Source organism: Cheilinus undulatus, linkage group 13 (genome assembly GCF_018320785.1).
Source record: "Cheilinus undulatus linkage group 13, ASM1832078v1, whole genome shotgun sequence".
Lineage (NCBI taxonomy): Eukaryota > Metazoa > Chordata > Actinopteri > Labriformes > Labridae > Cheilinus > Cheilinus undulatus.
The window spans coordinates 31,816,208-31,839,024 of record NC_054877.1 but is presented as its reverse complement, the minus strand read 5'-3'; the positions used below and the strand labels follow the sequence as shown (position 1 = coordinate 31,839,024).

The window sequence follows — 22,817 nt, the reverse complement described above, 5'->3', positions numbered from 1 at the left end:
TCCAGAAAACTGCATAAACTCCTTTTACTTATTCTACATAAAAATTGAAGTTTTTGTGGGTAAATACAGTTTGATTACACTACAGATTACTGGGAGAAGTCAAGTCTCCGCCGAGAGCTCAGCAGCAAGGCACAGACACATCTAATGGTGTTTCACTGTTCTGATGTGGTCAGAGGTGAGTAAGGGTGCCCTACTCAAGAGAAAAAGCAAGTAATCACTTAAAGAAATGTCTGCTGTTATTTATCATCTTTTTATTTTCAAATTAAAAAATGGCCAAATGTAAAATAAATGCTGACAGTAAGAAATTTCTGTGTTCAGTCCTGCAGATTTACTGGAATGATGTCAATAAACACACATTTGAAGCTGCTTTTCAAAACCATGAACACACAAAGTAAAAGAAGTCTCAGTGGAGAACTTTTAAGATGTAGTAAGAGGACTTAACCGTCTTTTCATTCTTCAGAGTATAGAAGAGCTAAAGATTTAATCCCAAATCATTTTTTTCTTCATAAATAAAGGGGACCCACAGTCTAATAATGCTTTTTACCATATATTATGATACTCTACAGAGCTCAGCTCATTCACTGCATCACTCTCATGCTCACCTGTAACACCTCTGCTCCCCTGTCACACACCAGCCTCTGCTGCTCTGTCCCCCTCCTCCTCCTCATGACAGCCTTATATTCAATAGCGTCAGACTGTCTCCTATAGGGACTGCAGAGTCTTTGACACTTTTGCAGCATCATTATTGATTTTTTTTTAAATTTGGCATCTAACTACAGTCCCAGTCGATCATTTTAGTGTGTTTGATTCATTTTCTCCAAATACTTTCCTTTTCAAGCTGGAGCTGAGTGGGGATGGGAGAGTGGGTAAACGGACCGTTAGGAGACGGGATCGGACCAGTCGACAGTCAATATAAAGGGGCAGCGCCACTATGGAGCCGGTACATAACAGAAGTAAATAAATGAATAAATCATACTGGCCCAAAAATGCGTCGACCCACCGGGAAATGCCTGGTATGCAAGATAGCGAGTCCATCCCTGCATGCAGAGTTGTCTGAGCATCTCCGTTGTAAACAATTCAGCATGGCTAAGGGGGCAGCTCTCTGCATTGGCGATGCGCCTGGTCAGCGAGTGGTACGGGCTATATAAGACTCTACGAACTCCTGGTAACTCAGTTCATGTCGACAGTAGGAGACCTAACTTCAGTCTTATCTGGCATGATCTGAAAGTTGAACCTGCCATTCAAAAGTCTGTCCTGTATCCATTTTCTGCTTGCCTGCACTGCATCATGACGGTGCCGCTTCCTGATCTGGCAAACTACGGAATGGGTCAAGGGTCACACAGAGCGTGCATGCATTAATTCTGTGACAAAAAAATTAGTGGCATTAAAAGAAATTTGAGTTAACGCGATATTAACAAGTTAACTTTGACAGCCCTAATTTTTATAATTTGAAAGGAGCTGATTTTTGGTTTTGGCCATGTTTGTTTGCTTGTTAATGTTGTATTGTGTGTTAATGTGTATGACCTTATGTGTGTTGGACTCCAGGAAGAATAGCCAATGCTTTTGCTAGTGCTAATGGAGATCCTATTAAAGAAAGAAAAGACAGAAAGTTTGGATATTTATTGCTTCATACTGTGGTAGGATGTATTGTTGTCATTCACAGTGGACATCCTTCATTTGTGGGCTGGGTAGACATTTCTTTGGTAACCAGAGACCCCACCAATTAGAGATGTCGCTGTGACACTCAATGTTGTGGGTATAGTAGTATTTTTGGCTGACATTAAAAATAATTTATCTTTAATCAAAATGAGACAAATGTCTTACGAACTTTGGTCCTCTACAGCAGTGGTTCCCAAAGTTGGGGTCGCAAGATGCTTTCCAAAAACACAAACAGAAATTTTCTATGATTTGAAATCATACATTTTATCTACTATTCTAAAAAACATTGTTAAAATGAGTTCAAATTTAAATGTAAACATAGTTATTAAGTGAGATTTGTGATTAAATGCAAGTATAAAAACAACCTAAAATGCAAGTTTTGTACATGATGCTTTTTGCAATATCGTGCGCTTTATCCCCCTCAAGGGGGGTCCTTGATCTCTGACACTGTTCTTTGGGGGTCACAGGCTGAAAAGTCTGGGAACCCTTGCTCTACAGGAGCACAAATCAACGTTTCACTCTCAGGTAGCTCGTGGTAAGTCTAACTTGGATAATTCTAATAATATGGTTAACAATAAAATCCGCAATGGAGAAAATGAATGGGATTTTTATTTTCGGAACCACACTGTTGAGCCCTGTGACAACACAAGAACCTGGGGACCCATACTGTCCCTGGAGTCAGTTAAACATGCAATACTCTGCAAAGCATCATGTGCACATTTGCATTTTTAAAGATTAAAGAAATCTTACTTAACAACTTTGCTTCTATTTTAAATTGAATTAATTTCACGTATATCACGTTTAACAATAATGTTCAAAATACGCCACTTGAAATCATTTTTTAAAATGTCTGTTTTTTGGAAGTGTCCCACTATGTCCACTGAGAACCACTGCTCATAAGGACAAACCTGATAAACAAAGGCTGCCCTCTTATTTTAAGACAAATCTGCATCATGACTTGTTATGGGGCACTTCTGGCATGTTTACTGTAAAGAAATCACAAGAAAACAAATCAATTTTTGAGGCTTTTTCTGCTTCATTAAATCAAGGTGAAACCTCTGTGTAACTTACTATTTAGTTAAACTGAGACTTGCCAAAACAGATGGGCCAAGAAGTAGTTGACTGAGCAGACATGTAAGCTAAGCACAGGGCAGAGAGAAGGAAGTTTTCACAGGAGGCAGTTATGGTTAATAATTTCTGGCTACAATGGAAATACTAGGAAGTTGGTCCTTTTTCCCAATAGCATACTATGTCATCAGACAATAGCCAGGGGATTTTGTAAATACAAATAATTAAACCTGACAGTGACTCTGTGGGATGAAGAGGCATCAGTGTCAAATCCAGGTAGAAGGCATGTAGCATTATAGTATGAATACATCAATATAAAATAGAAAATTAACAGATGACCTTGAAAGAAAACTTATGAATGCAGCTCTGTTTTGCAGCCAACTCTCAAGTGTGAAATGTATCAGCGCTTCTTCAGGGCTCACAGTCATTTAGAGATTACAATGTGCAGCAGATTAGCAACAATACTAGAGCTCTGAGTATTTTTAAACAACTAAAGCATTATTACAGCCAAACCATGAGGCATCTAATGTTTAGTTTTGGTTTTTCTGTGTCAACAAGATATATGAAGTTGTCTCTCTGCACAAGCTTTAGTGTGTCACAGTTCTCTTTAAACCACTTTCTGTATGACAACAACAAGCCTCCCTTTAGTTGTAACAGCACCTGTGAGAATGATGTTGGGGATGTTGCCATGACTACTGTAGCCCAGCTGCTGTGAGTCCTGTAGGTTGCAATGGCCACCAGTCAAACCCATCATGAGCGCCTGGGAGTAGTTGAGGGTGGAGGTCTGGTTATAGAGGCTGTCTGAGCTGATGGGTGGTTCTATCATGTTGAACTGCTCCAGCTGGAAATTGTAACAAAAACAAAAGTATTACAGCTGTATCTCATGTAGAAACACACTACAGCGGGAGTAGGTCAGTCACACAGAAAAAATATGCATGTGTGTTAGATCGTGTACCTGTTGTGAGAGTGCACTGGCCTGAATAGAGGGGAGCTGCTGGTCGTAGAAGTCTGAAAACACACTGCCCAGTATGGAGTTGTGCTGCAAAAACAAACAGGCCAAACATTTTGATTTACACTCTGGTGTAAGTTTGGACCACAGACAATGAGTAGTTTCTACCCAGTCTCATATGTTTCACATTAAACATAACATATGAACCATGAAAAGGACACAGCCACACCACTGAAACAACAAAGTACTCTGTCAAAACAGAATGTGTTGTGAAGTTTGGAATTGCCAATTCAGAGCCAGTCAGCATTCCTCCACATAAGGCAGAGAGGGGAAATATCCTGTGAACTTCTTAATTTATGCTCAGACATCACCTATTCTCAACATCTTAGTTAATGTGTACTAACAATAAGGGATGTCTCCCTTTTTTTGTTTTTTGTTTTCATGGAGGATAAGTTTTTTTCCCACAGGCAGTCTGTTTACTAGGCTTTATCAAACATTTTGAAATTAGGTTTTGCAGGTCAGGGTTTTTACTTTTGACCTTTGGTTTCCTATTCGTCACCTTAACCCTTACCCTAAATTAGCAGAAGTTTAATCCAATTTTATTCCTAAAGTTTTAGCATGTATTTCGATTCTTAGAAATACAGCATTTCACATGGATGGTCTGTGAGAGTGGCTGTAAGAAATATATGGTCTGCAGCCAGACTGTGGAGACCTTGTCTGGTGAATATAAAATTTTAAAAAAGCAACAAAATTTAAGACCTCATAGTTTTGCATTTGAGAATTTTTAATGCTTCTTAAAAGCCTAAATTTTGGCCAAATTGGTTAATCAATTTTGAATACTTTATAAGACCCTGCCGACACCCGGTAGACTGATCAGAAATGAGGCAGTTAGCTGTCTAATGTTGTGACCACCAATATTGGGTTTCATAATGCCTCTTCAGAAACAAATGAGAGCATGTCTATGTTGTCTACAGTCTAAGAATAAAACACATTATTTAGAAGCAACATCGTTTACAGCCCTTTGAATGATTAGTGCTTTGTAATCCCTGCAATATTTGCCAAACCTTGGATTTTTTAGTGTTTGCTGAGAAACATCTGGTATCAGATCGAGAAACGCAGACACACAGAAATGTTAAAATTACACTGAGGAAGCATTTGTTTTTCATAATGCCTGATGAATTGAAATGAAAGAAAGGAAGCAAAACACAAGAACTTGGATGTGATACTGCTAACTGAATAAATCTGCCTGTAAGCGAATAAATTGAGGACCTGATAAATTAGGAGTATTAAGTTATGTAGGCCAACATCCCAAAGGTCAAAACTTAAAAAAAGGGTTAATGGACCCACTGAATGTCAACAATAACGTTGTAAAGATAAAGACAGGGACTTTCAAAATGAAGCTCCATCAACATGAGCTCCCTCTTCTTTCATCCGACCTCCGTCTTTTAATTTACACCAACCTAATAGGATGAAATTCACATGAAATAAAGGGAATCATTAAAAATCTAATCCCCTTTGTGAATTTATTCTCCATCCACCGCATCATCCAGTGCAAGCTAATTCTCTTTAAGTTTCTCATTTTGATGTCCTCATCGAACCAGCAGCAGAAATACTCCCGTTTCATCGTGGCCTCTTAATGTATAAGTAATTAGATCATACTCTCAGCCCGTGCTCCTCCTCGTTCAAAACCAAATTATCTGTGTGTGCTGCAGATGTCCCCACGGGGCAGACGGGGAGAATAGAGCACACAGCTTGTCAGTTGTGGTTTAGCCCGTGGATAACCTCGGGACTCAAAGTGAGCCAGCTTCAGCTCAGGAGAGAACGGAGCCACAAAGAGCAGGACAAACATGGAGAAACACAAACAGACACACCATGTAGCATCAGTGTCACCTGCCACATTCCTTTTTTTCTGCATCTTAAACACAGTATCCTACCTCCAGTTCAGCAGAGGCATATAATTTTTTTATAAAAGCTAGATAAATCTTAAGCAAAGCAGGTTAAGCAAAGCCTGTACATATTTTCTCTGCTTAATCTAGATTCAAAATGTACTTTAAGGGTTACTCAAGAGAATTAAATCAGCAATTGAGTAATGGTTTCACTTCAACACCAGGGCTGCAAATCTAAAATGCTTACACTTAGTCTAACACAGATTAACACCCATGATCCATGTTCATCTGGGTGTGTTCAGTTTTTTTCTTTAAATACCACCCTGCAAACAAGGTCCAGCTTGCTATGATGCAACAGTGAGTGTAATCATTGAAAAATGCCTCCAATCCCCATGCTTGTGAAAACCACAACATAAAAATCTGATGAACATAAAACGCCAGTACAGAGTCTTATAAAGCGTGACTTTACGGGGAAACAGTGGAGATGCAACGCAAATACCACAAAAGCAGCAGAGAGGGAAGGTCAGGGACACAGCTACACAAAAACACATCAATGACACTGTGTTTAAGGAGGCTAGTGGTCAGATCTGGGCAAAACAGGCCTTTAACTAAACACCTAATTTGTTACACACAATTCTGATGCGTTATGAAACATTTAAAATATATTTTTCCCCTAAGAAGCACAATTTCTTTTACTCACCAGTTCCTTGTTAAAAGATTACTTTAAGTATCAGACTTATTTTTCTTGTGGTATTTTCATTTAAAAAGCTTTTTTGAAAGTGTTAATTTTTACTTCCTTTTATCATGTCAGAGCATGAAAACTACAGGTGTTATTGATCTTAAATCTTAATCAGAGATTATTTATAGTGAACTGGATATCATCTTAGAGTGGAACCCTGACAGGGTGAGCAGGACCTTTATGCATTCTTAGCTGGGTGGGAAATTGGCACCTATCACCAGCCAAATCTGGGTATTTTTGAGCAGTGCCAGGTATTTTTGAGCAGTTTCCAGCCGCTGGAGCAGGAAAATAAAGTAATGTTTCAGAATAATTTTGTGACAGTTGAAAGCATGAACTGAATCCTGGCTTTCTGCCAATTCCTACTGACTTTCTGAGCAGAGCCAAGCAGACCTACCTGTTCACTGACCAAAGAACCCTACCTATTTCCAACCCTGATCCCTTGTGACCCTCTGTTTTGCTGAGGGCATTTTAACATTAGGCACTATTGCTTAATACCATGCCAAAGCATGTTTGCCCCCGCTTACCCTCCTTGATGGTGATATATGCACATGGTTTGCAAATTCACTAAGAAGAAGAAGACAGACGAAGAAGCAACTATGCAACCACTCATGACCAACTGAGAGGGGTCTGGCTGCAGACCATACATCTCTGACAGCGTCTATTTCAGAATGGAAATACATGCTAAAACTTTAGAAATGAAATCAGATTTAACTTCTGTTTAGGAATGCGGTAAGGGTTAGAACACCAAAAGTTAAAAACTCGATCTGCAAAACCTGATTATAAAACTTTTACTAAAGTCAAGAAAAACAGTCTGCTAAAAGGAAAAAACTCATCCTCTATGAGCACATTCTAACATAGCAAGAGAAGCTTACATAGCTCAGTTAGTTGCATAAGATACATAGAAAATGTAGCTACATAGCTAACGTAGCTAAAGCTAGGCTCACAAAGCTACATATGTAGCTACATTCTCTATGGAGCTAAACTGACTTAAGCTACATTTGCTAAAGCTCACATTGCTTAAGTTAACTAAGCTACGTCATCTTATGTAGTAATAATAATTACATCGCTATTTTAGCTGTAGCTAAAGCTAACAAAGCTAAAGCCTGCCAGCATTCGTGTAACCCCTTCTTAGAAAGGTCTACACATATTTGAATCCCGGATTAGACCTTTGACCTTTTTCTCTGTGTCGTTTCTTATTCTGTGATGTTTGTATTGAGGTTATTTCATAAATGTAACTACCAGACTTTGTAGAGGAATAAAGTTTAATTGAAAAAAACAAAACAAAAAAAAACTTAAACCGGAAATAAGTTGTACCTGCAAATTATGGCATTAACATTCTGAAACAGCATCTCAGATGAACAGTGCTGTGAGAGTTGCTGTCAAAGATGTACAGTCTGCAGACTCTCTTGGGGATCAGCTGGGCAACATTAGTTTATGTCCCATGCAGAACACAAATTAACTGTTAGTTACTTACTAACATCAAATTTTTGTCATTTTGTATTTATCATTTATTTTTACACTGAAGCTAAATTTAAGAAAATGTAGCTAGCTTGCTCGGCTAGCAGCACACTGTTGTTTGCAAACATACAAACCAGTTATCTTTCTGCTTTAACACTGTTCCTCTTAGTGTCTGTCATAAAACAGATTCTAACTATGCAAGCTACAGATACAGAGAAGAACAAACAAGCTATTTTTATTTTACATAACAGTACTGCATTGGTAACATACCCGCTTATGTCTGATACCTAAACACCTGTTGATTTCCTGCTATGGCATTTTAAAATATTAAACTCTAAAAAGGCTGGCTTTATTTCATATAAGATGATTCCCCTTTTGTTTTTTTTTACCAAAGCTTGTGCCCTTTTTTACTTAACATATTTATAATAGCTGAGAAAACATAAAAAGGAAGAAGTGTAGATTCACAAGTGAATAAAAGTATCTTTGTTAGTCTTGCAAGGATGCTTAAAACAAAGTGACTTCTTTGCCCAGATCTGCTAATGTCAACACAATACAAGCAGCTGTGAGGGGGGTCAGCCACAGAGTCCTATTCTGCCACATTAACCACAGGACTACCATACAGGGGGGACGGTGACGTTTATACAGAGCTAGCCAGCAGCTCGCTGTTTCACACGCCCTTACTTGAGGCGAGCCTCCCGGTGAGAAGCCTTGATTGGAGACAGGGGAGGTTGGAGACTGATTGGCAGAGGATCCAACCCTACTGCGGTACTGTTGGAGGGAGGAGGCCTGATACAAGAGGATATGTTTGAGTTATTCACATCTGAGGACGTACTAATGTGTGTTGTGGAGCTTTGATATGTGTTTCTGGTACTAGGTTAGCCAGTTAAGCTTTGGCAGACTGAGGATTCACTAAAATATTTACTCTCATGCTGGAATCCAATTTAATTAATGAAAGCACTGAACAACATGTGCCATGCCTCGTCAATGCATTAAAATGCTGCAAAAGATCTGGGAGAAACAGAGAAAACAACAAGGGATTAATTAGGAGAGAAAATATGTTGCCAGCAATCCAAGTACAAGCTCAGCAACTCAATGCTGAAAAACTGGAGGATCAGAGAAATCCAATCTGCTCTCTTTTGTTCTGCTCCCTTCTAGCTGCTCTTTACAATTCACTTACCCAACAAAACTGAAGGGTACACAGAAAGAAAGCAAATATTTTTGACTGATCACAACTCAACATCAGCAACACGGCACAATAGGTGTATAATCTCTTATCACTTAAACCAACAGGAGTTCAAACCTTCACAAACACTATCTATTGATTGATTAGCTATCAAAATATTGGCATGATATGATATCAGTTCAAGGTCTGCAGATTGCCTCACTTAGGGATTATTTCTCAAGATGCTGAACGTAAATTGTGTTTTCCATAATCTTGCTGTTGCCATGGATCAAATAGTTACAGTTTAAAGATGGAGACAAAAATCAAAAGCTATATCTGAGAGCTCACTTAATGTATGCTAGCTTCAGCAGAGCTTCAAGTGGGTTTACATTTGTGGTTAACAGGCAGCTCTGAACTGTGTCTCCTCACAATGTTTCACTTGACCTCACACTGCAAAATATTTAACTGAGAAGATGCAAATGTGGGCCACCTCATGTGTGCAGTTATTCAAACAAATTCCCTCTGCAACAGAGGAAGAGCAGCTAGAGCCAAGATCTGAAGGAAAGAAGAGCCTGCAAAAACATCTACTTTTTAAGATCTTATTCCATGCATTCATTTTTTTCTCATTTATATTTATGTGCAAAAAACATACACCAACACGTTAATCTGTAAAGACTTGTTCCATCCTTCAATGTTCTTAACCACACAGAAAAAGAGAAAGCACGACTGCACAGTTTCTAGTAGGGATGCACGATATTATTGGCAGTATATCGGTACTGGCCAATAATAAATTTACGCCGATCTGTACGGCCAATAATGTGACATCATAATTAAGTGCACTTGATGACACCGGATGTGAAGTGTGGGAACAAGACAGCAAAGGAGCTGTTTGCATCACTTGTAAAGTACATATGATGGGAGGAGGTGCACAACAATGCGCCTTTATTTTGCATCTAAAAGACTGTCACCCTGATGACGACAAGCATGGTGGAATATACAGGCTTCCGTGGGCTAATGATGCATTTAAAGCCTTGCTACGTTATATCTGTCTGGCACTTATAACCTTACCTGAACTGCAAAACTTCATTTCCAGTCACGTAGAAAAGCTCCTCGTTAAGGCTAAACATATTAGCTTTATCACGGTTATATGGACATCAAGTGTAAGCTATTTCTTTTTCTGCACTGTGGAGCTCAATGTCAGCAGGTTATTTTGCTGCTTTTAATTGACCTCAAAGATGCAGATGACTTTGGCTGTACTGATAAAAATACATGTAGCATGTAATGCACATGTAACCCAAAGACATCACTGCAAGTTTTTCATTAGTGCATTGCTGTGTTTGAAAAAAAAAAAACAATACATCCTTCATTTCTGATAAAAATCAAATGTTTTGTCAATTTCTATAAAAAAAACAGACTACCAATATTAAAAAAATATATATTTGTAGTACAGGATGGAATTGCTGTTTTTTTACAGTGGAAAAAAATGCAATTAAATATCCGTATCAGCCAAAATTAGTTTTAAAATATCGTATATTGGATATCGGCAAAAATACAATAACGTGCATCCCTAGTTTCTAAGTAGTGCCACAGTACAACTAAATTTTCTAGACTGATCCAGAAACTAATCTACAAGAGAAATCATGCTTCTCACCAATACAGAGGCAGATAGAATTAATTTTGAACTAAAAAATGTAAGTTTTTTGGTCTGAATTGTGCACCTAAAATTCATGCATATGGGCATGCAAAGTTAAACAGAAAAAATGAATAATTAAAATAAACAAGCAGGTTGGTACTGCTGCATAAAAAGTGAGATGTTTCCTTGTCAACTTAAGAACTGTTTCTTTAATTATATCCAGCAAAGTAAGTTTTCTAAATCAGTGCTTACCTGCAAAATATATACAGTGCCTATAAAAAAGTTTTCACCCCCTTGGATGTTTCACCCTTTTATTGCTTTTATATAAATCAGTCACCATCAATAAATTTGGCTTTTTGGACAAAAAAAAAAAACAAACAAATCTCTTTAATATCAATGTGAAAACAGATTTCTACAAAGTAATGTCAATCAAACAACAATATATCATGTATACATTAAGTGACTGCATAAATTTTCATCCCCCATTGAAGTGACTGACCTCATTCAACAGAAGTTCAGTCAATTGGTGCTGGTAGTCTTACAATTAGTGAAATTAGTGAAATGGGGATTAACTGAGTGCAGTGAATGTGTCTCAAGTGATTGCAGTATAAAGATACCTGTGTCTGGAAGGTCCAGTCACTGGTTAATCTGAATTCATGGCTACCATTACGCCATGAAGACAAAAGAACACTTCAAGCAACTAAGAGAAAAGGTTACTGAGAGGTACTGTATAAGTCAGAGGATGGATACAAAAAACTTCCAAGGAACATAGTATCCCCCATCATCAAGAAATGGAAGGAATATGGCACATGTGTAAATCTGCCTGGATCAGGCTATCCTCACAAACTGAGTGACTGTACAAGAAAGAGACTAATGAGAGAGGCAACCAAAACACCTCTATGGCTACTCGGATGGAGTTTCAAGCTTTAGCAGATGAGATTGGAGAGACTCTGCATACAAAAATTGTTGCCCGGGTTCTTCACCAGTCAAAGCTTTATGGGACGGTGACAAAGAGAAAACCACTGTTGAAGAGATCTCATTAAAACTCGACTAGATTTCACCATAAGGCATGTGGAAGGCTCCATGGACAAGTGGATGTTCTTTGGTCTGATGAGACTAAATTGGAGCTTATTTGGCCATCAGACAAGATGCTATGTTTGGCAGACACAAAACACTGCACATCACCACAAACGTACCATCCCCACTGTGAATCATGGTGGCAGCATCATGCTGTGGGGATGCTTCTCAGCAGCCGCTCTTGCATGGCTTGCAAAGGTTGAGGGTACAATGAATGCGGCTACATATAGGAAAATCCTGGACGACAATCTTATTTAGTCTGCAGGAAAACTATGACTTAAGACAGTGGTTCTCAACTGGTTCGGCCTCAAACCCACCTGTCTGTCTTACAACAGATTGCGACCCAAACAATTTTCAACAACCAATGTTTGGTTAATTGAACATCTTGCAGTTTGGAGCATGACTGGACCAAAACACCTGATGTAAAAAAGGACAAAACTGATACATTTTATACCCTCTTTCCCCATCAATATGTGTCAATTTTTTCCAATTTTCCAGAGAACTTGTGAAATTACTTCATTATCATGAGAAAAGTAGCCATTAATTGCAAGAAGAGGAGATAACTAAGCTGAAATATTGATCGAACATTTAAATTTAACCAATTTCACAGCAAAACAGGGTAAAAAAAAAGTTATCGAGGCATGTCCAATAAGGACTTCAGGACTTTTGCCACCATTTTTTTCCAGACACCTAGTCACAACCAACTGAAAACTGCTCTGCGACCCACTTTTGGGTCCCAACCCACCAGTTGAGAACCACTGACTTTGGAGACCACTTATTTTCCAGCAAGACAATGACCCAGAGCACTGGGGCAGGACATGGTTTTTGTTCATGGTGGATCCCCATGCAACCTGACATAGCAGTTCTGCAAAGAAGAGTGGCGTCCAGATGTGTAAGCCTAATTGAGACCTATCCACACAGACTCAGTGCTGTGATTGCAGCCAAAGGTGCATCTACTAAATTCTGACTTAAAGGGGGTAAATATTTATGCAGTCACTTACATTACATTACATATTTTTATATTCTTATTTAATTGACATTACTTTGTAGAAATCTGTTCTCACTTTGGCATTAAAGAGTTTTTTTTTGTCAAAAAAGCTGCATTATATTGACCATGATTGATTTATAAAATCAATAAAAGGGCAAAACATCCAAAAGGCTATTTGCATGTTAGTGTTGCTCCAAAATTCTCCAGTTTGAATGCAATCTGAAAAAACTTCATACCACTGCAAAATGTGCACAGCCAAAGGAGTTATTATTGCTGTGTGACAATGTAAACGCTCATTTTCAGGACAGAACTGCGAAACACTCGTCACTGTGCTGCTGTCACAACACAACCGTGTGGCATGCTGCCGTTTCCTCCACTCACCGTGTTCATGTCGATAGTCATGTTGGTTTGCGAGGACGTCTGGTTGTCTGACGTAGAGCAGGAGTTCACTGAAGATGGCAGCTGGACCAGACCTGTCTGCTGGAAAATACAGAGTGGAGTCATTAATCAATACAGAAACATCATCTTAAAGCAACACTTTGACCTTTCATACTGGCTCCTTATAGATTTAATATATATCTGAGCCTGCTTTTACAGCAAGTTGACATATATGTAGAATAATGAGCAGTAAATAAATCTCAAGAGTCTTGACTATTTTATTAGGGCATCAATATTTTATCATGTTATAGGATATTCAATTTGCATTCTGACTTTACTGTCATCTTATGCTTATTCTTACTGTGGCAGATGACTGTCCTCTTCAACATTATAAACAAATGTTTATCATAAACCATGAAAATTAGGTTTAATGTCTACAATGGTTGCCTATATGACATTTTAATCTAGACAAATATTACATATCATTTCTCCCTAAGCGCACATATTAATAACAATTTACAAAGAGATAACATTAGTCAGAATAAGACATAAAAATGCCTCATGTTTGAAAGATGATCATGTCAACAAATTAGGTTTAAATTATTTATTCATGAACTGCTGCTACTTCAGAGCAAATCTCTATCAGAGCTCTTTTTCTTTAGTGTGAAATGATGATGCAAGAATGGAGAATGGTTTCTTCAGAGCTGAGGCAAACTGCTAGATTTAACTGCTACTTTAACAAATACATTTTTTTATTTACTTACAAAAATATTTCAGTGTTTACCTTTAATCTGGTGTGAACCACAGTAACCAACATAAATAGAGGGAAAAAAACAATCCTGAGATAAATTCGTTGAATGTCTGAATTTAAAAAATCTTCATTAACAGAAAAAAGTGTCCCACTTTAAGTCAGGTGTTGGTTTGCTCACATCTGGATGCTGTAACTCTATATTTGAGAGTTATCAGCCTCCTGACTCTAGACAGCTGTTGAGATTAGACTCTGATTTTAACACCAACAATAATACTTAAAAGCTGTTTTCACTGATGTAGCATTTACAGAATTGTCTGCTGTTAAAAGCTCACTCTGTTTTGCCTTTAAAAGAAGATAAGAGTGGCTGAGTCAATTTTGCTGCATTTCACTGTACTACAGTAGTCAGAAATAACATCAAAAGCTTCACATAGCATGCTGATTGTCTTCTAGGTGTTACACTTCTGTCTTCCTCTGTGAAAATCACCATTTGTTGCTGATGGAGATGAGTCTACAGTAAGAAAGGATGATATAAAAAGAACATCTTATTTAATGTTAAAATAAAAGACTCTCTGCCTCACTGTACTTAATTTTCTCTTAAAATGAAGTTAGATTTGTTTGAAAATAGCATCAAGACTTCCTATCAAATGTTAAAACCAGGACCCTTTTTTGGTTTTATTTAAATGCTTATTTCAAATTTGATGTCAGTCACATTTATCAAAAAAGCTGGGACAAAGTTATGCAAACCAGGCTCTTCTTTCTTTGCTTTTTAACAATGTGTGGTTCTGATAAGGATGAAATTATTAGTCGCCTTGTGAAAATTATAGTCTTTTCCCAAGTATTTCACAAGTGCTGTTAAACAGAGCAAGGGATTTTAACACATCCCTGTTTTATTTTGGATGCTCACACTATTTTATTTTGCACACAGAAACAAAATTATTAACAAAAAAAACAAAAAACTACCAGGGTCTGAATTATTACTCTCCCTGGTGCTAATAGTCAACAGTGTATCCTTTTTGCTGGATAACAGCCTGCAGTCATTTGTTGTAGTTTTCATCAAGTCTCTGACATGTCTCCTGAGGAATCAGAGCCCATTTTTCTTTGGACAATCCCTCAAACCACTCAAGTTAAACCCCAGAGATTATCAGTGGGATTCAAGGCTTTGTGCAGACCAGTTAGTAATGTTCACTTTGGTCACTTCTGTCTTCTGAAGGTAGATCTTCACCAGGAGCCACGTATGTTTTGGCTTGTCATTCTAGAAGACAAGGCAACCACCCAGACCCAGTTTTGTTGCTGACTAATCAAGGTTTTCTTTCAGCATTTTCACATATCTTTCTTTCTTCATGACTCCTTCCAGCTTTACAAGATATCCCAGTTCCAGATGCGCTGAAGCATCCCCATTGCATAATATTCCCACCACTGTGTCACTGTGGGGACGGTGTTCTTTGGGTTATACGCCTCTCCCTTCTTTCTTCAAACATATGCAATGTCTCTATTGCCAAAGAGTCTCTCATCTGACCAAAAGACATGCTCCCAGTATGCATAATCTTCCTCCAAGTTGTCCTTAGCATACTCCAGTCTGGCTTGAAGGTGTCTCTGTAGAGAAGTGGAGTTTGTCTTGGTCTGAAACCTCCCAGTCCATTCCTGTGCAGGGCTCTAGTGACGGTCTTCTTTTGGACTACAATTCCTGATTTGGTTAAGTCATTCACAAGCATCTTGGCAGTTGTTCTGGGGTCTTCAGACACATCTGTCACTAGTTTTCCCTCCAGAGTATTTGAAATATTTCTCTTCCTACCTCTGCCAGGATTGGTCAGTTTTAACTTGATTTTACAAGCTTTGAGTTTTACAAAGTTGAAACACATCATTGCACAACAGTGCATTGTGCTATGGCTCAACAATACAGTCAGTTCCAAAGGGGGCTAATAATTTTGACCCTGGTAGTTTATGTTTTTTGTGAAATAATTTTCTCTGTGTGTGCAAAGTAAAATAATTTCAGCATCCAACATAAGATTGGGATGTTTGGAAAAGCTGTATTAAAATTCCTTTCTCTTTTTAACAGCACTTGGGAAAAACTGAATTTTTCACAGAGGGGCTTATAATATGTCCTTATCTGTATATTAATTTGAGCTGAAAAAAGGATAAATGATAAATTCAACGTGCATCCACTTTAGGAACATGAAGCCAATATATTGAACACTAATAAAACTATTTTGCACTAACTTGCACTGAAATGTCATCACATGCGTTCTGTACTTTTTCCCCCACAATTACAAGAATTTAAAAATATTTAAAATATTTATCAGCACTGCTGGACCGGTAATTGTAAAGATATCTGGAAACAGACCTTTTCTTTAGTTCTAGAAAGTCTCCGAAAGTCTTGAGAGAAAGACTTGAGACGACATCTTGTTTTAAGTCCGTAAACATGAGTACCCTAACCTGTAATTTCCACATATGATGACTGTGCAGCTGGTTTGCTCCAACCAAAGACGAGTGACCTCGCCCACTGGGAGTGTGTCTAGAGTGCTGCACTGCACTGCGGCGCGCAGCCCTGATCAGCAGGCAGAGATCACAGGAGAACTGTGAGTTCACACAGGAATAGTATGTCAACAGTGGACTCTGTTACCTTTTTGGGTTAAGTTATCATCCATTCTGGTTTAAGTCCATAATATTATTGCTTCCGCTATTGGCTGAGTACATTATGAAGTTAAAAGGTTAATGTTTGCTTAAAGGATCTGTGGTTTTATGTAAAATCCTTTGGCTAAATGTCCTCAAAAGGTAATTTTTCCTCATCAATGGCACCGTTGTAGCTCTATGACCCACTGACCTCTCGGTGACTCTTTGCTCTCGCCATGGGATGAGACGTAATGCTCATATAGTGATGATTTATGATCGAGAGTCCTTGTATTGTGTTGTATTTTGAAACAACTGGATATTCTACGCTTTTGACTTCCCGTTTAGGGCTTTCTAATTGACGTGAATTGACGGGGTCTAGCAGATGCCTGCGCTGAGAATAGACTTGCAGGGTATTTCGAACGAAGCGGGGTGGAGTGGTTCTCCAGGGACACGCCGCTGCCGGACTGGAGCACAGGCAGTGGAACTGCTCTGACAGACTAGAGAGGGGAGCAGTATGATTCACTGGCGGATCGCAGCGTGTTCGCTGTATGTGGAAATTGGAGGTAACTGAACAGGGCAGCTCTCTTCCCTCATAAGGTGGTGGGGCTAACAGTTGGTGAGGGAGGGGTTAACATGAAAAAAACATGCATGAAACAAAAGCAAACTGAAGAGAGCACCATCTTGTCAGTGTCAACAAGGAGCTGAGAGCAATAAAACCAGGGGAAAACTGTGTTCACCACTCAAATATATATATGACATTACACCTTTAAATGTATTGTAAATGTTGTGTTGAATACTCAGATCTTGACTTACTTGCTGGTTCTGGTGGGTCTGGGATGTCGGCTGCTGGTTGAAGAAGGCATACTGGGACAGCTGCTGTTCGAGGTTCATGGCGTTGATGGCAGCCTAGAGGAAGCACAGCAGTACATACTCAGACTAAATTAACTTAGACTCAACCATTGTAAAGTGTTCACTCTGGGCTTTCTAAAACACCTCATAAAATTAACACAACAAAATCTAAGTAACAAGGACCATAATGACTTCAACATTTAAGACTGATTTTCTTGACACAGCAGAGGTGCAGGCAGAGAATGAGGGTGTACCTGAGAGAGAGAGAGAGGAGGAGATGTAGGGGAGAGCTGCAGGCTCTGAGGCTGGTGGGAGTCTCCTGCATTCAGGATGAGAGGGACCATGTTGTCCTGCCCAGGCTGCATTTCCATGGTTACCGTGGGCTGAGATGTGCTTACTCCTACCCAGCACACACACGCACAACCACGCACACAAAAAGACAGCAGCATAAGAAAGACTTTTTTTTTTTTAAAGCACACACAGAATCTTAGACAAACTGAGAGAGAGTGCTACAGTTAAAATGGAAAGTCATAAATATCCCACTCATGACTCAATAAAAGTTAAATGTCTTCATTTAATAAGAGCAGAACACCGTCTGTAGAGTTACCTTGGGTGTTTGCCAGGTTCTGTGTGCTGTTGGAGGAGCTGAACGAAGCGACTGCAGCATCATCTGAGTCGAGTGGGGTGGGTAGCGGAGGAGGGAACTGGATGTTGGTCAGGTCAGGGAGAGAACCACCGGTGTTGTGGACTGCTGGTTTTAGTGAAGCGGTCAACTGCTGGTCAGGAGACGGGAAGATGCTGCAGAAGACAAAAGATGTAAGGAGCTCAATAAAGGTGACCAACTCAATATGCTGACTTAAAAACAATACTAGATATGAAATTATTGAGACAAAACTTAGAAATATTTTCCAATAGAAATAAATCAAAGTTTGAGATATCACAGATAAATGATTGGAATGATGTTATGAGTTAAACAGTATGTATGCAATGGAAAAAAAATACATTTTTAATTTTTCAATTAAAGTTTCCATTGTCCTGCTGGTCCTGTCAGTTCACATCACTAACATCAGACTCAGACAGGTTTGGTAATTAGTTTGCCAGGTGAGTCTAATTAAAGAGAAACTAATTCAGGAGGTTGTTCCATATTATTGAGCAAGTCACAGGTTTCATGCTATATAGGGAAAAAGAAAGATCTTTCAGAAAAAAGCATGAAATAGTACTGTATCTTGCAAAAGGTATAAAAACACTGGGTATTTCAGGAAAAATTGAAGAGAGATCATCACACTGTGAAAAGATTTGCATGTGATTCTAAACGCAGATGGGTCTATTCAGATAAAGGTGTATTAAAGAAAGTTCCTGTAAGGCAAATTCATCATATAAAGAGAGCAGCTGTGAAAAATCCACTGATGATTCGCAAACAGGTAGTTGAAGTTGGTGCCTCTGGAGTCCCAAGAACCTCTGGATGCAGGATCCTCCAGAGGTTTGCTGATGTGCATAAAACTGTATTTCAGTCACCCTTAACCAATGCTCACAAGGAGGAATGATTGCAGACTAATTTTCAAACATTTTTTTTCAGTGATGAATGCGGTGCTACACTCGATGGTCCAGATAGATGGAGTTCTGGATGGTTGGTGGATAGCCATCATGTCCAAACAAGGCTACAACACCAGCAAGGATGTTGTGGAGTGATGATTTGGGCTGGAATCATAGCAAGTGAGTTTGTACACCCCTTTAAGGTGCCTGAAGGGGCCAAAATAACCTTAGCAAAATATGGGGAGTTCCTAACTGCCCATTGTCTGCCATGGTATAAAAAGGAGAACCGTGCCTTCTAGAGTAAAATCCTTTTCACGCAAGACAACGCACCATCCCATGCGGCAAAAAATATCACTGAGGCCTTGGCTGCTATGGGCATAGGGACAAAAAATCACGGAGTGGCCACCATCATCCCCTGACCTCAACCCTCTTGAGGACCTGTGGAGCATCCTTAAAAGGAAGCTCTGTGAGGGTTGATGGCAGTTTACCTGAAAACAGCAGCAATTCTGGCATCCACAAAGGAACTATACATGGACTTACAAGTTTAATGGATGAGACCACCACCTCCCTCGAACTGTGATTGGCTCTTAGTGCCAGTGTGTGTGAATTGGATGCTTGTTTCAATGATTTACACATAAAGGGAGGAATTTTTCCCGAAATAACTGCCATGTAGCCAAGTCCATCGGTGCGTCCGTTGTGCACAGACATGTTTGACTTCATGTCGGTCACATAGTGATGCAGACACAAATGCCACTCATAGATAAACACAAGCTGACACATAGGTGGTGTAGACCTGAGGCTGCTGTCTGCAGAGGAGAAAAGGATTTAACACAGACCTGAACTTTTCTCCTGCTTTAAAGCTCCTCTCTGACCATAGTGCATATGGTATCCTCAAGTCTGAGGATGATAAAGAAAGAAAAAGACTTCGGCTAAAGTAGGTCTGTTGGTCCAGCCTAAAACTCCAGTGACTTATTTGTTTGTACGGCCAATATTTACAGCTGATAAAGGCAGATTTTCATATCCAAAATATCAGTTGTAAATATTTGCAGTCTGCTGTTAGCTGATGCCACTGCCTTCATTGAAAGTTAACAGCCAGTTACATGCTGTGTTTTGTTTTTCCCAAATCTATCAGCCACAGAGGCCTACAGGTATTTAAGGAATCATAATTGGTTTGTGCCAGAAAACAGTAAATTTAATCCCCAACTTCTGTCTCTCCACTCTAGCACAGAGCCAGGCAGCTGCACTCTGATCAGCATTTTTTAAAACTGGAGAGGATCCCATTTCCCGTAAGTGGGTGCGACTTCAGCTCATTTAATCAACAAGCCCACACCATCCTTGAGCATCATACAACAAACCTAAAATAAAGATAAAGATTTTTCATTACTTTATAGGAAATTTAACGTTATACTTTGAGTATCTACCCTCTCTTCCTCCTCTTTGTAGTCTACCACCTCACACACTTTTACTCCTCAGACTCTCAAAATGTCTCCCTCCATGTTTGATATTAACTTTACTGTTGCGGTCTATCCTAAACTAGTTCCACATCATAAGAGACAAATGTTTCAGTTTTGACTGGCTGTGTTTAAACAGTGACAGCTGTGCTGAAACTGTTCAACTTCTGATCATTATCATGCATCTTAAGTGAATCGCTGTGAAAAATGTTTTAGAGGGTAAGATTGTGTTTAGAGTGTTTCCAAAAAAAAAAAAAAAAAAAAAAGCAAATGGGTTTTGCAAATTGTGTCTAACTAGGTAAAGGTGTTTAAGGTTTTGCTAACATGGGGATTAATTCATGAAATAATCTGACAATTCAATTCAGAATGGGAAATAGTGTTTTAGCAACTGTGAAATACTGAATAAATAAACATTCTCATTCTCCCTCCTGCTTATTCGAATACTCCCATGTGTTGTTAGATAAACTTTTCCCACAGGTCTGATTCATTAAAAGCCTCCTAGTGAATATTAACAGTAGAATTCATATCAGGTTGTGATTAATGAACAACTGGTTCAAGCATTTAAAAAGTACAGAATTCAAAATTCACTGAGCAGCTTGCAGGCACATAGTGCTACAGTAGGCCTAGATTTTCTAGCTTGGAATATATCCAATCTCTGTGGTACAATCACAGGCGAAAGGTGTTCTCAGCTCCCAAACTTTAAGGGTGTGTTGGTGCTGGAATATAGTTATCGCTGGAATACAGCTAACACAAATCCTTTTATGGATAGGTTGGTAATTATGTGCAAATCCCGGTGCTATTAGCAGGCGCAACCAAATCTTTGTTGATCTGTCATCTGTTATGTCATTTTTTGGCATAAAAAAGGAAAGAAATAATTTATGAGAAATGTTTATGGTTGTATTTTATATTATCTCAATAAAAAGACAAAAAAATAAATATATTTGGACATAATGTAGTTCTACTTTGAAAAAGTTTTGGCTCCACACATTTCACTATGACAACTTAGTGATTAAATAAAAACTGATGTTTAATTATACAGTCAAATGGCTTACATTAAAAGCTATTTTTATCCATACATACTTATCAAATGTGTGAAAATGTGCTCTTGGCTATCCGTGTGTGTTAAACACCAGCTCCATTGTAGTCATTTAACCATAGGCGAAACCTATCAATTTCAATTATCAATTTAAATAAACCTTACTTTCAACATTTTTCTCAACACAGGAAAATGATAAACACTCACTTTATTCCTGGAACTTTGCAGGGCTTAGACCTTGACATGTTCTGAAATGGGAAAGAAAAAAAATTATAGAAATAGTTTTATAAAGACAACAAAGAAAACATTGATGTGTGAGAAGAAGTTGCACCTTTTTGCACTCCCAGCTCTGTTCCTGTCTGTCCTCATCAACCTCTCGTTTAATTGCTTCAGCTCCTGGTACAGTGAGCAGGAGAACTATGAAAGAGAAATGTCTTTTCTGTTACAGATGTCCAGCCTGTTTGAGCCCATCATAATTGCAGTCTACACTCATTTTTTATATGAATAAATGATACAACAAAAGCACAAAGATGGAAGGAGGGAATAAAGAAGAAAACCAGGCAAGGCAAGAAAAAAGAGGAGGGAAGTAAAATTAATAAAGCTGAAATCCCAACAATTGATATAACAGGAATACTGACTGACTGTTTGGTGCACAACCCCAAAATATCTCTGAGGAGATTTGTACAAATTCAACCCAAGCGCTTCTGAAATTAAAATAATCCGCTTCACATGGCTGTTAGCAGTCACATTCATCAGACACTCAGATGCACCCCTTCTCCCCAGCAGTCATTTTCCTCCTCTGCCTTCAAAGCCACGTTCAAAACCCTTTCATCACACACTGGAGGGCACTCGACTGAGCCGCCAAGAGAAGCAGCAACAAAAAAGAAAAAAGAGGGGAAAAATCTTACGACAAAACAGCCCAAACCACTATTTAATAATGTAAATAGTAAGAAGAAAAGCACCGGAACTGTCAGAATAATTAGCAGCAGACCTGATTAAAACTCAGATTATACAGTTTATGATACCTTGATGACCCTCTTTTTGCATGGTTTTACACTCATCTCCATCTACTGCTCTCCGTATTTAATGTGAACTATGTTACTACATTACATTTTCTGCTTACAGCTTTCAAATTTAAAAGTGATTTTTATAATAATGTGCACCTCGTTTTGGCTGAAGCTCCTGTGACCCTCCAGTGAAAGAAGCCTGCTGGGCTGGGATTAATGTGCTCTGGTGCAGCGCAGAGTCAGAGTTTGTCCTAAAAGGTAACAACAAAAATTAAAGATTGAACTGAACAGAAATGTCTAAAAAACAATGCAGACAGATGGATATTGTGCATAATATGATTTTTATGGCTTACATTGATATGAACTTCTCTGTTTCCATGTGGATTACTGTTTATTTTTATTGTCTTTAGCTGATTACTGTGCTACTGTCGCATAACAAACCATACTGCATCCAAGGGAAAAATATACAGTGCCTATAAAAAGTATTCATCCCCCTGGATGTTTTACCCTTTTATTGATTTTATAAATCTATCATGGTCAATATAATTTGGATTTTTGACAAAAAAATCCTTCTTTAATGTCA

At 38.7% G+C, this 22,817-nt stretch overlaps 1 protein-coding gene across 6 annotated transcripts in view; it reads right to left on the bottom strand.

Annotated features, from left to right (window-relative positions):
* The window catches only part of crtc1a (CREB regulated transcription coactivator 1a), a 38,876-nt gene that overhangs the window by 7,005 nt on the left and 9,054 nt on the right, over window positions 1-22,817 (bottom strand). Inside the window, exons 5-15 of one of the 6 annotated variants that reach the window (XM_041802793.1) lie at window positions 22,391-22,485; window positions 21,559-21,644; window positions 21,435-21,475; window positions 17,815-18,005; window positions 17,462-17,607; window positions 17,172-17,264; window positions 14,176-14,256; window positions 13,001-13,096; window positions 8,441-8,545; window positions 3,683-3,766; window positions 3,388-3,568 (exon numbers count right to left, since the gene is read on the bottom strand). In XM_041802793.1, the coding sequence (XP_041658727.1) occupies window positions 3,388-3,568; window positions 3,683-3,766; window positions 8,441-8,545; window positions 13,001-13,096; window positions 14,176-14,256; window positions 17,172-17,264; window positions 17,462-17,607; window positions 17,815-18,005; window positions 21,435-21,475; window positions 21,559-21,644; window positions 22,391-22,485 (1,199 nt within the window). Of the gene's footprint in view, window positions 1-3,387; window positions 3,569-3,682; window positions 3,767-8,440; window positions 8,546-13,000; window positions 13,100-14,175; window positions 14,257-17,171; window positions 17,265-17,461; window positions 17,608-17,814; window positions 18,006-21,434; window positions 21,476-21,558; window positions 21,645-22,390; window positions 22,486-22,817 lie in introns of all 6 variants that reach the window. The other 5 variants (XM_041802796.1, XM_041802794.1, XM_041802795.1 and 2 more) reach the window with 5 other exon arrangements.